This window comes from Chiloscyllium plagiosum, chromosome 45 (genome assembly GCF_004010195.1).
Source record: "Chiloscyllium plagiosum isolate BGI_BamShark_2017 chromosome 45, ASM401019v2, whole genome shotgun sequence".
In the NCBI taxonomy this organism is placed as follows: domain Eukaryota; kingdom Metazoa; phylum Chordata; class Chondrichthyes; order Orectolobiformes; family Hemiscylliidae; genus Chiloscyllium; species Chiloscyllium plagiosum.
Window position 1 is genome coordinate 4,925,815 of NC_057754.1, and position 13,932 is coordinate 4,939,746.

Here is a 13,932-nt window from a genome sequence, read left to right on the forward strand (position 1 = left end):
GCCTGCCTCTTTGTCGACTACATTGAACAGCCCTTCTTCAATAACTACACAGGTACTGTGCCCCAACTCTTCCGCTGTTACATCAATGACTGTTGAAACAGTTCAACGACTTCGCCCAAAACTTACACCCAGCCCTTAAATTCTCTTGGTCTGTCTTGGACACCTCCCTCCCCTTCCTTGACCTCTCTATTTCCATCTCCAGCGATAGTCTCTAGATGGACCTTTAGTATAAACCCACAGACTCTCATAACTACCAGGACTATACCTCCTCCCAGCCAGTATCCTGCAATAACTCCATTCCCAATATCTCCACCTCCTCCACATCTGCTCGGATGAGGAGACATTCCACTCTCAAGCATGCCAGATGTCCACCTATTTTGAACAATGCGTTTTTCCCCACTCTGTCATCCAGACAGTCCTCCAGCGCATCTCCTCCATTCCCCTCTCCAAATGCAATAAAGACAGGGTTCCCCTTGTCCTCATCTACCACCCCACCAGTCTCTGCATCCAATGTATTATCCTTAAACATTTCTGCCAACACTAATTAGACTCCACCACCAAGAACATCTTCCCCTCCTACCCTTCTCTACCTTCTGCAAGGATCTTTCCCTTTGCCAATCCTTGGTTTGCGCCACTCTCCCCACGAATCCCCCTGAACCCCCCAGGTACCTTCCCCTGCAACCGTGAAAGATGCAAAACCTGCTGGCACGCCATCCCCCCTCACTTTCATCCAGGGCCCCAAACAGTCCTTCTAGTTGAGACAGAGGTTGACCTACCTCTTCTCCAACCTAGTTTACTGTAACCGGTGCTCTCGATGTGGTCTTCTCTACATCGGTGAGACCAAACGTAAACTCATGGCACGTTTCGCCGGGCCACAGGGACTGACCTGACCTCCCAGTCACCGCCCATTTAATTCCCCTTCCCACTCCCTTTCCGACAGGCCATTCTTGACGTCCTCCATTGCCACAGCGAATCACACAGCACATTGGAAGAACAACACCTCATCTTCCGCCTGGGCAGCCTACAGTCCGGAGGACTCAATGTTGAGTTCTCCAATTTCAAATATGCTCCCTTCCCATGAAACCGACTCCCTTTCCAGCCCTCCCCTCCCCCTCCCTTCCATTCTTTTGATCGACCCTTCCACCTATCAACCGGATTCATTCCTCCCATCGCACAACTAGGTCGTACTCTCCACCTGTGTTCACCTGTCCCTAGGAGAAAGTGAGAACTGCAGATGCTGGAGATTGGAGATGAAAAGTGTGGTGCTGTAAAAACTGCAGGTTAGGCAGCGTCTGAGGAGCAGGAGAGTTGACATTTCGGGCATAAACCCTTCATTGGGAATGTGGGGTCTGGGGGGAAGTTGAGAGATAAATAGGAGGGTAGGGGTGATTGGGGAGGGTGGGTTAGAGCTGGGAAGGCAATAGGTTGATGCAAGTCGGGAGTGATCGTGATAGATCAGAGGGGAGGGTGGAGTGGATAGGTGGGAAGGAAGTTGGACAATTCAAGAGAGTGGTGCCGAGCTGGAGGGTTGGATCTGGGATGAGGTGGGGTGAGGGGAGGTTAAGAAATTAGTGAAATCGATGTTTATGCCATATAGTTGAAGGGTCCAAAGGCGGAAGATGAGGTGTTCTTCCTTCAGTCATTAGGAGGCTTGATTTGGCAGTGGAGGCGGCCCGGGTCTTGCATGTCCTTGGCAGAGTGGAAGGGGAAGTTGAAGTGGTCGGCCACGGGGTGGTGTGATTGTTTGGTGCGTGCATTCCAGAGATGTTCCCAGAAATGTTCTGCGAGTTGGCGTCCTGTCTCCCTAACGTAGAGGAGACTACATCGAGAACAACAGACGCAGTTTGGATGTGCAGGAAAGTCTCTGCCGGATGTGAAAAGGTCCTTTGGGGCCTTGGACGGAGGTGAATGGGTAGGTGTAGCTGCCGGTTTTACAGCTCTTGCGGTGGCAAGGAAAAATGCCAGGTGTGAAGGGTGATTTGGTGAGGGGCGTGGACCTAACAAGGGAGTCATGGAGGGAAAGGTCTCTGTGGAATGCAGATGGGAGTGGGGAGGGAAATATCCCTTTGGTGGGGTCTGATTATAGGTGGCAGAAATGGTGGAGGATAATGCGCTGTATCTGGAAATTAGTCGGGTGGAAGGTGAGCACCAGGGGAATTCTATCCCTACTAGGGTTCTGTTCACAGGTTCTATCACCTATCCCTACCTCACCACCCTGCCCCCTCCCCACCCAACTAACCCCCCCGACCACTATCTGCAGCTCCCCTTACACTCACCCCCAGTCCAGTAGAAGGGTTGCCCCAAACCGTTGACTTCTGCACCTCCTGATGTTGCCCGGCTTGCTGTGTTCTTCCAACCTCCTGTTTGTCTACCTTGGACCAACATCTGAAGTTTGTTTTTGTCTCTGAAAATACTTTGAGCCTTGATTCTGCTCAAGTTTGTATATCACAGCTGGATAATGTACTCAAGCTTCATGTCAATTACCTGCAAATTTAAGTACTGCCACATTTGATGCACTTCTGTTTGCTATCATTCTTATTTTCAAAATCTACTTGAATGGAACAAGCCTAATAAACTGTTACCATTTTAAGAAAAAGCAATTAGGAAATCTGACTGGGGTTGAATGCTTTTGGAAAGAAGACCTATTTTAAGAGTGGAAAACATCACAAGGCATCAGGCAGACTAAGCAAAAGGCTGATGAAAATATTTTCATACAACAGAATCTTCCAGAAATTTCATTACTGAGAAAGTTCACTGATGGAATGGATTTGGCCAGAGGGAGTATCATTCAGGAAATTTGGTGATGAACTGGCTTGGCCAGAAGGTTTATCACTCGTGTGGTATCACTTATGGGCTGATCAGCCAAACTGATCGTCAACGAAGAGGCTTGTCATTTAATTGGCTTGCCTAGGGGATTTATCACTCAGTAACTTCATTGGTAGCCTAATTTAGGTAGATCATATGTCCCTCAGGAGCCTTGCCAACAAACTGGCTTTTGATTCCTTATTTTCCCTTTTAGGTCTCTTTTTAAATCTTCAAGCTAAACAAACAAAAGGTCCAGTCACTTAATTCAGCTCTTTAATGTGAGTTGAGAGTGTTCAACATTGTAACAATGAAATTTACCTTTCATAATCGTGAGAATGCAGGAACTGGAAATACCTGTGACAAAGGTTGAGCATTAAATTCGAATTATAGAATTTTACAGCTCAGAAGGAGGCCATTGATTGTGTCTGTATCGGTTCCAGTTTCTTAATTAACCTGAAGTGAAAGGAATTAGGTTCTGACCTCACATCTGTGGCCTTTGTTTGAACTGAAATGGACTAATTTTAAGGACCAGAGGTGAAATGAAATTAACTTAAGGACATTGCCAGTTCCTAGTGTGCATGGACCCATGGCACAAACCTGAGCATTATTCAAGAGTCTTCCTACTGAGTGAGAAATATTATATGACTGCAGTAGCCTTGAGAGGTTTGGGATGTGGCACCTCATGGAGTGTTGAGGAAGCTTAACTATGTATCTAAACTGCTCTGTACCTATTCTGGAACAATTGATGTGGACACTGCGGAGAACATTTTGCTGTGTATCTAACCCTGTGCTGTACTGTCCCTTGAGGCTGTTTAATGTGGACAGTACAGAGGGAATTTCACTTAGCAACCCTGTGTTGACCCTGTCTTGGGATTGTCTCATGGGAACAGTGTAGAGAGACCTTTATTCTGGATCTAACCCAGTGTTGTACCTGAGCTAGGTTTGTTTAATGAGGACAGCCAAGAGGGAACTGACAAAATGACAAAACCATTTTTAAAAAAAAAGCAAAGAATTGCAAATGTCTGAAATCAAAAATAAAACAGAAGTTGCTGGAAAAACTCAGGTTTGGCAGCATCTGTGGAGAGAAAGCAAAGTTAAAGTTTCGGGTCCAGTGACGCTTCTTCAGAATAAAACCATTCTGACAAAACCATTCACCTGTCAACAATCACTTGCTAGCACGACTCTCGTTTTGACACAGAAGGTGGTTTTACCAGAAATTGCTGTGGATTGAAGGTCTGGATTTTATTATCTTAATCCAAGGACTTGCACTCACATATGAATGTTCATTATCCTTCATTGAAGCTGAACAGCGAAGAGATCTGTTGTCTGTTCACAGCAAATGGCCAAGAAAAATGTCTTCCTTGATGGATACCCTGTTAAATTTGAAACTCTGCAGCCAAGTGCAAAGATCAGTGTTCATTTTCATATTGTGTAAACTTTGTAGGTCTCTAGTGTAGAGTCCATGATGGATGCATAGCTTGCAGAATGTTCGTTTGGCACATATGAGTCAAACATATAATTCACAGGCCACCCTTTGATATGTTTGACTTCTGTGGTCATGTATATTGATGTCATAGGGAAGCTCACAAACTTCTGTTCATTTTCATTTTTTTTTATTACTAAACGAGATTGATGAAAATTATCTTTCCCTTTTTAACTTTTTCACTTCCATTATATCTCCCCTAACCATTTCTTTATTGTGAATAAAGCATAATTTTCAAGCTATTCATAATGAATTTATTCTCATCCATGGTGTCATTTTTAAATAAAAATCAATCTTGCACCTTTTCTTTGTGTCTGATAAATTTTCTGTGACCAGGTGCTGATATTTGGGCACACTTTTCCAAATATGGTCTAACTTGTATCTCATTACTAATTAGTTTTACTCAGTTGCATAGTATAATGGTAATTCAAATAATTTTCAGTGCAAATACCATTAATTCAAATCTTGTCATTCTTCAATCGTTGTTGGCTGACATGGACATGTGTAGAGACCTGAAATTCACTTCATAAAACTTATTTGAGAATTTTGGTTTGTATATAATGTACTCAGCTATTATCAGTCAAAGTTTAATTTTCCTTCAATCCGTGCTTTGAAGTACTATAAGTACAGTTTGTGTCATACACTAATTTCTTTTATTTAGCCTGAAAATGCTGTCCACAGAGCTTCCAATACCGCAGTTGTGTGATGTGTCACGATTCTTGTTTTTCTTTCTTTTCCTTTCTGATGAAAGACTGTTGTAGTTTCTATAGTTTACTGAGCATCAGCTTCTGAAATCTGAAGAGAACACTGTCTTTCTACACAATGGTTTAAAATATACGTTTTGATTGCATTCACTGTCACCCTATAGTATTCAGCTTTCTGGATGTTGGGTATGTTAATTCTTAAGACTACAGTGGGGTATCCATTGGTGCAACTGGAAAATGCATTATGTATTTTTGAAATTGAGTCACACAGAAAACAAGAACCTAATGTCCTTCCTAATCCTGTGCTGAGACAGATATTCAGATGAGACAGCACTTGTGCTGCTTCAGTCAAGTTCAGCACCCTTGCACCGAGCAAGGGGAAATCAGTTACCCGGAGGACCACCTGGCATGATTCTGGTCTGGGAAATGTGGATATTAGACATTGGCAAGTTTGGGTTCAGTCATGATGAAATGGTCTGCTCGGGTTCATTGTGTTGGACTTATACATGAACAAAACTCACTTAGATGAGATATCAGAGGATCCCTGCCCATTAAATACCTGGAGTTATTGCCCTCAGGACCAATTTGGAAAAAAAAACTCTGTGTAGTGAATTCTGACGCTGTTAACATTTTCCTGGTGTCCCAACTGGATTGTTCCTCTGATGGAAATCACAGCACTTTGTAAAGTTATCAGAGTGGCATCAGTGTGGACACTCCCAAGGCCGTGCCTTAAAGAGTGATACTATCTACAGGACATTTGGCCGCAGGCAGTTCTAAATTCAGCACAGAAACAGCTACTTAATTGTAAAAAAAAATCAACTGTTTCAACAGCCATTCTTCTCAGCTAAGCCCTTATCGTAGTGAAATAAAGATCAAAGTTAAGACTCTTAAAAAGCTTGCAAGTGGTGGAATCAGCTAAGCAGCATTCTTTTGCATTTCTGCTCTGGACAATATTTTGCAGATTATCACCATTTATTAAGCAGTAAATTTATACTTTTTAGTTACAAGGCTTGTTGTTATGTCACTACTTGTGTTGTGCCTCTATGGTGTTGGTCCATCCTGGAAACTACTTCAGGAGCTGAATGGGGTGATATGGATTAGATCTTTGCTGCCCAGGATATCTAGCTCCCCTGGAAAACAGATAGCATGAAGGAAAAATCAGGAAAGACCTTTTTCTTCTTTCCTCTGCATTATCAGCTGTGCTTCAGTGTGTAATAGTTTCACCTGAGTCAGTAGGTAATCGGTTTTATTTCCTCTCCAGAGACCCTGAGCTCACAATGCAGGCTGGCACTCTAAATATAGTGCTTTGGGATATTGTGCATTTTATTGCCTGTCCCTAGTTTCCATAAAGATGGTGGTGGCAAGCTGTCTTCTTGAACCATTTCAATCTAGGTGTTAAACCAAGGTCCTCTTGGGTTGATGTAAAAGAACTGAAGAGTTCCACTAGCGTTTTGACCAATATTTATTGCCTAACCAGCTTCGTTGAAACAAACAATCTCGTTGTTGATCCGAAATCTTGTTCTGTATAAATTGGCCACGGTGTTCACCTGCTTCATAAAAGTACATAGTCTCTCAAAAGCAATGAATTGGTAATGAGTTGTATTAAAATGCCCATAGGTTGTGAAGAGCACGATATAAATGCATGCACTTTCTTTGTCTTTCTGATGGTTCAGACAATATCTGCATTATGATACTTTGACATGCAGAGAAGCTGAAAGGTGTCAAGCTTAATACATAGTCTGTAATCAGTAATTTGATCTTAATTGGTATGGTTGCTTAAGTGATTTGGTTGACTTCAACACCATTATCAGAATGGGAAAATTATTGCCAGTCAGTGGCTGCTATTGGAAAGTATTGGATTTTAGGGTTTGAGTTGAGTCATAAAACCCTCTCACCAGAGTTAAATCATCTGTGGATAATCTCAATAATGATTTATAATGTGAAGGGTAATGCTTTGGGTCCAGCACATCTCAGTAAGGACAGAAGTGGATTTTAAATAGCACCCCAATCTGGATATGCCAAAGTGCTTTACAGCTTCAGTTCAGTTCATTTTGAAATGTAGCAGCCAATTTTCACCAACAGCAAGCTACCACAGACAATGTAATGGGAAGCAGGGTATGTTTTAGCGGTGAAGTTTCCTTTGTTACTGTCTCAGGAAAGGTTTTTTTGTGAGTGAAATAAGAAAATAGTCAACTTTAGAGGCCAATATTGCATGCACATCTGTTGGCTATAGGGCAGCAAGAGGGAAGAGTTCATGAAATGTATCATAGTGAAAAGAAATAATTTCTACTGTGATCAGAATTTTTTTCTTTTGAGTTTGAACCAAAGTCTGATGTTGCTTTTGAGAGTAAAGCTAAGATTAATTGCAACAGCCATACTTTTGACTACATTTTGATACCTGTAATAAAACTGTACATGGGTACTAAGTAGCAGCTCAGAGTGTATATCAATGTCAGAGAATCATTAAAAGTTGGAATGTTGAGGCAACTCTTTTGAAAAGTACACGTACTTGGTTGTTAATTTTGAAATAGTTTGCATGACTGATTGACTCTCTGAAAGATGTGGCTGCCCCACTTAGATTAGAGCCATGTTGTTGCTGGAAGGTCTCCTGTATAACTCTCCTCCAAGGCCAAAGTGCGCCACATTTTTTTAATGTTCTGTGGTCAGGATGTGGTTGTCATCTGCAAGGACAACATTTGTTGCTTATCATTAAAACTCTGGAACAGTGGCTTACCAAATAATTTTAGAGAGCAGTCAAGAGTTAACCACATTGCTTAAGGTCTGGAGTCACATGTAGGCCACACTGGGTAATGCCAAAACATTTTTTTCAAGGACTAGTAAACCAAGTAGGTTTTTAAAAAATGCTGATAGTTGTCACGGTCACCATTACTGAGATTAGCTTTCAACAACTACGTTCCAGAAGCTGGAACAGTGGATTTGAACCTGTCTCTCCAGAGTATTAGCTCACAGTGAATAGAGGCTGTAAAGATGAATGTGTAGGTTCCCAATGAATCAACCCTTTCCCATTCACCCTCAATGGGCCGAATCTCTTTCCATTCATTCATATTGTACAGAATTTCTATAGTGTAATAGTCTTTTCTTTAATTGTACAGAATGCTGGTGCTGGCACAAAAGGTACCCTGATTATTCACTTTGTATTGTACGCCAAGGAAAGTACAATGAAACTTGATGAAAACACTGAATCAGTTTCAGCTATGCTGTTGTGTTCAGTTCTGGGATCTGCAACTTCAGGACAGATGTGAAGTCTTTGGAGAAATTTCAGAAAAGCATTATGAGATTGGTACCAAGGATAAAGATAGATTGGAAAACTGGGGCTGATTTTCTTGGAGAAAAGAAGCAAATGTTGAGAGGTTATTTGTTTGAAGGTTCTGACCGGAGTAGGTAAATGGGTCATATTGACTGAAAACCAGAGGGCACAATTTTAAGGTGATTGACAAATTAACAAAAGACAAACTTAAGTTTTTTTAGATGGAGTGAGTAGTTAACATTTGGAATGCATTACCTGAGAGTATAGTGGAGGCGATTTCAATTGAAACTTTCTACAGGGAATTTGGAAAAGTCCAAATTTTGGTTTTGGGCTGATAAGTGGAAGGTAACGTTACTTAGGGGTTACAATTGACCAAAACCTGAACTGGACAGTCCGTACAAACGCTGTGGCTACAATCACTGGAAGGACAAGGGTAGTGAATGCATTGGAGCACCACCACATGCAAGTTTCTCCCAAAGCCACACAACATGCTGACTTGGAAATATATCACTGTTCTTTCTCAGTTGATGTTGAAAATCTTAGAACTCCCTCTCTAATAGCACTAGTGGGTGTACGTACATCATGTGGACTGCAGCAGCTCATAGAGCAATTCTCAGGAGTGATTAGGGATGGACAGTGAATGCTACCCGTAGCCAGAAATGCCTACATCCTGTGAATAAATGAATAAAATAAAAGATAAGCTCCCAAGGTGATAAGATTTACAAACTCTGAAATAGAACTAATCAAGTTGCTGTTGCAGAGAGTTGTCATGAATATGTTCAGCTGATGGTTACTGCATAAAAGAGACCAATCTGTGATCCTGTATAATCAGTTCTGTTACCACCTGTAATACAGCACCACCTGTTCTATTTGCTGCTGTGTAAAATATATATTTGTTTTTATTTTATTCCTATTCTTCTTGTTCATGTTGTGCAGTGTATTAAATTAATCATTCAGTAACACACAAATTTGATTGTGCTTGCATTATGGAAATTCTGTTCCAGCCATAATTTCAATTCTAGCAGAATATTTACTCGTAACTAACTGTCTGATACCTTGTTGCTAATTGGCATTATTCACTATAGTAACGGAAGACCCAGGTTTATGTTTTAGTTTAGTGCTGCTTGTGATTTTTTTAAAAAGTCTGTTTTGCCACATCTGGTTTCTCATCGATCTTGGAACGTTGAGGTTTCTTAAATATTATCTAATTGATAACACTTTGCTCTGCCAATCAGCTTTTGCACTATTCGGTTTATTACTTTGAAAATGGAGGTGAGAGAGCTAGGTACCAAAAATATTAGAATAAAAACTGAAAATATCAGCATTTGAAATAGAGAAGATGGGTAATGTTTCAGCTGAGACCTTTCCCTAACTGAGTTCTGAGGGAAGGTCCGCACTCAAAATGTTAACCTGCAATTTCTCTTTCAAGTGCTGATGGTACTGCAACATAATTTAGAATATTATTTTCCTGTTTAAATTGTGGTGCTCCCTTACTTTTTATCCTTTTAAGTGCTTAATGGTGAGCATTTCCTTCTTTGTTGCAGATGAACGTGAAGCGGTGCAGAAGAAAACGTTCACCAAATGGGTAAATTCACACTTAGCAAGAGTGACCTCCCGTATCACGGACTTGTATACGGACCTGAGGGATGGGCGAATGCTGATTCGGTTGCTGGAGGTGCTGTCGGGTGAGCAGCTGGTCAGTATAAGCCTTTTGTGCTTTTTGTGGCAACCATCAGAACAATATCATTGTAGCTTTAGGTCAGCAATACTCACCAGCTTACACTTAGCACAGGCACAAGCTCAATCAGTATCTTGTTTGACAGACAATCAAGTATGCTCAACACAGTAGAAGCTTAGTGAGTTGACTTGAGTTACAGGTCCATGAATGATCCACGAATTTTGATCATATTGTCAACAGCTGACCAGCCACTTCCCTGAAGGAAGAATTAAAGCTGCAACACCAGTTGGTTGTTTCTTTCACTTGCTGTATGGATATTGAGATAACTTTACCTGATTTTAGTGGACGGAAAAATGAAACATCTATTTGTTTAACGTATCTTCAAGATAGCCAACAACAATAAAGCAAGTTGATACCATTCCAAGGCACCCTGTTCACCACATTAAATATTTAATCCCTTCACTGCCAATACACAGTGGCAATTATATGAGCCAACTACAAGATCATGCAGCCTCCTTCAACAGCATCTTACAAACCTGTGACTCTACCTCCTAGAAGGACAAGAGAATATCATCATTGGCAAGTTCCCCTCCAAGTCAAACACCATCCTGACTTGGAAATATGTCCCTGCTCCTTCATGTTGCTGGGTCAATTTGCTAGAACTCTGTTTCAAACAGCATTGTGGGGTGAATTCTTACACTTCAAAGTCTGCAAATCACCTAACACCTTCTCAAGGGCAGCAAATGCTGGCTTTGCCAGTGATACCTACATCCTATGAATAAATTAAAAAAAAACTTAATTCATTATCAATTAATTTGCTTTGAAATGTATTCACTGTTGTTATTTACTCAAATATGAATGTCACCTAGAGCATAGTTGCATAACAAGCATTTAAAATAATGATCCATGGTCTGTTCCTTTATTTGGTGCTGAATAGATTATTGGTCAGGGCACAAGTGGAATTCCCTATTTCTCTTCAAGCAGTGCCTTGGGTTCTTTCTAATCTTGCCATCACATGTTAATGGAGTCTTGGTTTATGGTTTCACCTTGAAGGTGACCCGATGCTAGTACCTATCAGTACTGCACTGGAGTGTCAGCCTGGATTGTGCTTGCAAATGTAATCAATGGTAAAGAGTTTGGAGCCTACTATATCCAGATGAACATTTAAATCAACATCTGATTGACTGCTCAGGTAGTTTAGTATGTTAAAATCTGACCTAGCAAATCACACAATGACATTTTTCATTCATAAGAATATAGAAAGGAAAGGAAGAGAAGGTCATACCTTGAGTTGGCTCAGCAGTTTAATAAGATCATGGCTGAACTCAACGTCAAATTCACCTTCCAGCCCTGTCCCCATTTACCTCAATTCTGTTGACAGTTCAAATATCCGTGTATATTGTCACACGGTGGAGTTAAAGACCAGCAAATGAGTTACTCTACATCATTAGTATAATTCCTCCCTTGCCCATTGTTTGAAAATTCCAGACCAGCTTTAACAGGGAAGACCAGAATTGCACGCAATATTCCAACAGTGGCCTAACCAATGTCCTGTATAGCCGCAACAAATTTCTGGCTGTTAACAGCTGCTCCTTTTTTGAGGTATTTTAGGTGCTGGAGGTGATTTCCTCGAATTCCAGGAGCAGCAATTACTGTTTTATATGCTGTTGCATTGTTTTGGAACTTTGGGAAAAAAAGTCAAAACAATAGCGGTTTTAAAAAGGAGAAGAACAGACAAAGGAAGCACATGGTGAGGTCATTGCAGGAGAGAGAAAGAGAGAAAGAAACTGACACTGCCGTTGCTGTTTGAATTCATGTATCGCTGGACATCGGAGTGCATCTGGGAAAATTAACAAACAGTGAAATTCACAGTGTCACATATAAATTGGTTATTCAATGTCATAATGGGTTATTGTTGGGATGCTTTGCTAAACTGATGTAGTCACTGAGGACTAACCATTATTATCTATTTCATTCATACCTTGTACTTAAACAAAAATCAGCCAGGAGTCCTCCCAGGAATGGTGACCATTATGCTGTTGTAATCTCACTGTCTACAGTGACTGATAAACACAGAAGGATCATTTATTTTATTGAATTCTGTAGACCAGGAGGATTTCAGGTTTGATTCCTGATCTGGAGCAAGTGGGCTTCTTGGTTGTTTATCTTGGCTAAGGAGGAGAAATTTCTATTAGGCATGTTGCTTCTGATTGTTGTCTAGTGACCCACAGTAGAAAGTGTCAAGATGTCAGTAAAACACCAGTCCCTACTGTAGTCATAAATTGTATGGAAAGTTGCATTACACGTTCAGAAATGAAGAATGGGCAAGGATCACAGAATTGGACCCCAGCACCTTCGGATAGGAGGTGTGCATATTACGAATGTTAAGTCATGCTTCAGGTATTGTGCACATTTGTGGTCTCTGTTTCATGAAAATGATACAGAAGAGTTATGAAGTTGCAAAAATATGTATAAGGATGACACTAATGAATTGTGAATATGAGGAAAAATTAGAACAGGTTTACTGTTTTCTGTAGAAAGCAGATGATGAGGACTGACCTAATAAGTAGGTCTTTAAAATTAAAAATATGTTTAATAGTGTGAATGTTCCCCTTGTGGAGGGGTGGGGGAGAAACCAGAATTAGAGGCCAAAAATGCAAGGCAGTCATGATTAAATCCAACAGAGAATTCAGGAGAAAGGTCTTTAGAGAATGTGGAACTTGCTACGACAGGGAGCAAATAACAAAGACACATATAATGGGGAGCTGCATAACCACACTGAAGAAATTATTAAAAGGACATGCTGATGAACTGTGAAGAGGGTTGTGAAAAAGCTCATCTTGAACATATTCACTCAGGTGAGCCTGTTGGCTGAATCATCTGACTCTGTGCTGCAAATTTTATGTGAAAAAAAGAATGAAAACAGGCCTTATTGGCAGGAGACTAAATTGCATATCTTCTGTGCCACTTTCCATGCTTCCAGGTGGATTCATCTCTCAACAATCCGGTTCAACCTTAATTTCCTGTTTACTGCTAGATGGAATCTTTTATTTAACCCATCAACACTGCCATTAATTTCATCAGTTTAAATTGAGAGCTCATTGTGGGAGTTCAGGAACTAATATCCTCCCACGCTGCTGTTTAATGTGTTAAATCTGCAGCTGCTGCCAAGCTGAATATCTCATTATGATCTATTTGCCTAAACCAAGTAAAACTTTGGTCTTGTCTTCTGTACAAATCATACTTCCAAGATCTTCTGCCATGTAACACATTATGCTATCTAACATAAATTTATTTTCTTGGTTACTTTATCAAGGTGTATTCCTATTGAATAGATTGAAATCTAGCCAGAGAGTTTTATTTTACAAACATATCTAATGCATTTATTGCTAGCATCCCTAATTTGTTTGCAGACATCTTGACCTGCATTTCTAATGTTTTTGCATGATTTATTTTCCTCCCAGTTATTTTCGTTTTTTATTTATTGATTAATCTTTCTTCTCTTCACCATGTTTTATACTGGGGAGGCGTTGCTCAGACTTGGACGGGTTGGCTTTCTATATACTATGTTTGGAGAATTCAGCTTTTGTGATTGTTGACTAACCTGGCACACTGTTTCCACTGCAGTACATTGAGAATATAAGGTAGTACAGCTGTTTCCTTTGAATGGCTGACCCTGTATTTCAAAGGTTACTGGTATTTTGGAAGCATTTTAAGTGAGCCACAAGGAATGTGTCAGTAGTTGTAATCCATGCCCAAAGATGAAGGATTTAAAAGATGGAAATGTGTTGCTGGAAAAGCGCAGCAGGTCAAGCAGCATCTAGGGAACAGGAGAATCGACGTTTCGGGCATTAGCCCTTCTTCAGGAATGAGGAAAGTTGGTCCAGCAGGCTAAGATAAAAGATAGGGAGGAGGGACTTGGGGGAGGGGTGTCGGAAATGTGATAGGTGGAAAGAGGTCAAGGTGAGGGTGATAGGTCAGACTGGGGGGGGGG

At 40.8% G+C, this 13,932-nt stretch overlaps 2 protein-coding genes across 5 annotated transcripts in view; one reads left to right on the forward strand and one right to left on the reverse strand.

The window, feature by feature from the left end:
- The window catches only part of LOC122543854 (spectrin beta chain, non-erythrocytic 1-like), a 301,600-nt gene that overhangs the window by 205,647 nt on the left and 82,021 nt on the right, over positions 1-13,932 (forward strand). For all 4 annotated transcript variants that reach the window (XM_043682689.1, XM_043682692.1, XM_043682691.1 and 1 more), the window contains one exon: positions 9,805-9,956. In XM_043682689.1, the coding sequence (XP_043538624.1) occupies positions 9,805-9,956 (152 nt within the window). The remainder of the gene's footprint in view (positions 1-9,804; positions 9,957-13,932) is intronic.
- Positions 1-13,932, reverse strand: part of LOC122543855 (RNA-binding protein 4-like) — a 199,806-nt gene that overhangs the window by 10,360 nt on the left and 175,514 nt on the right. The gene's annotated exons all lie outside the window — the stretch shown is intronic.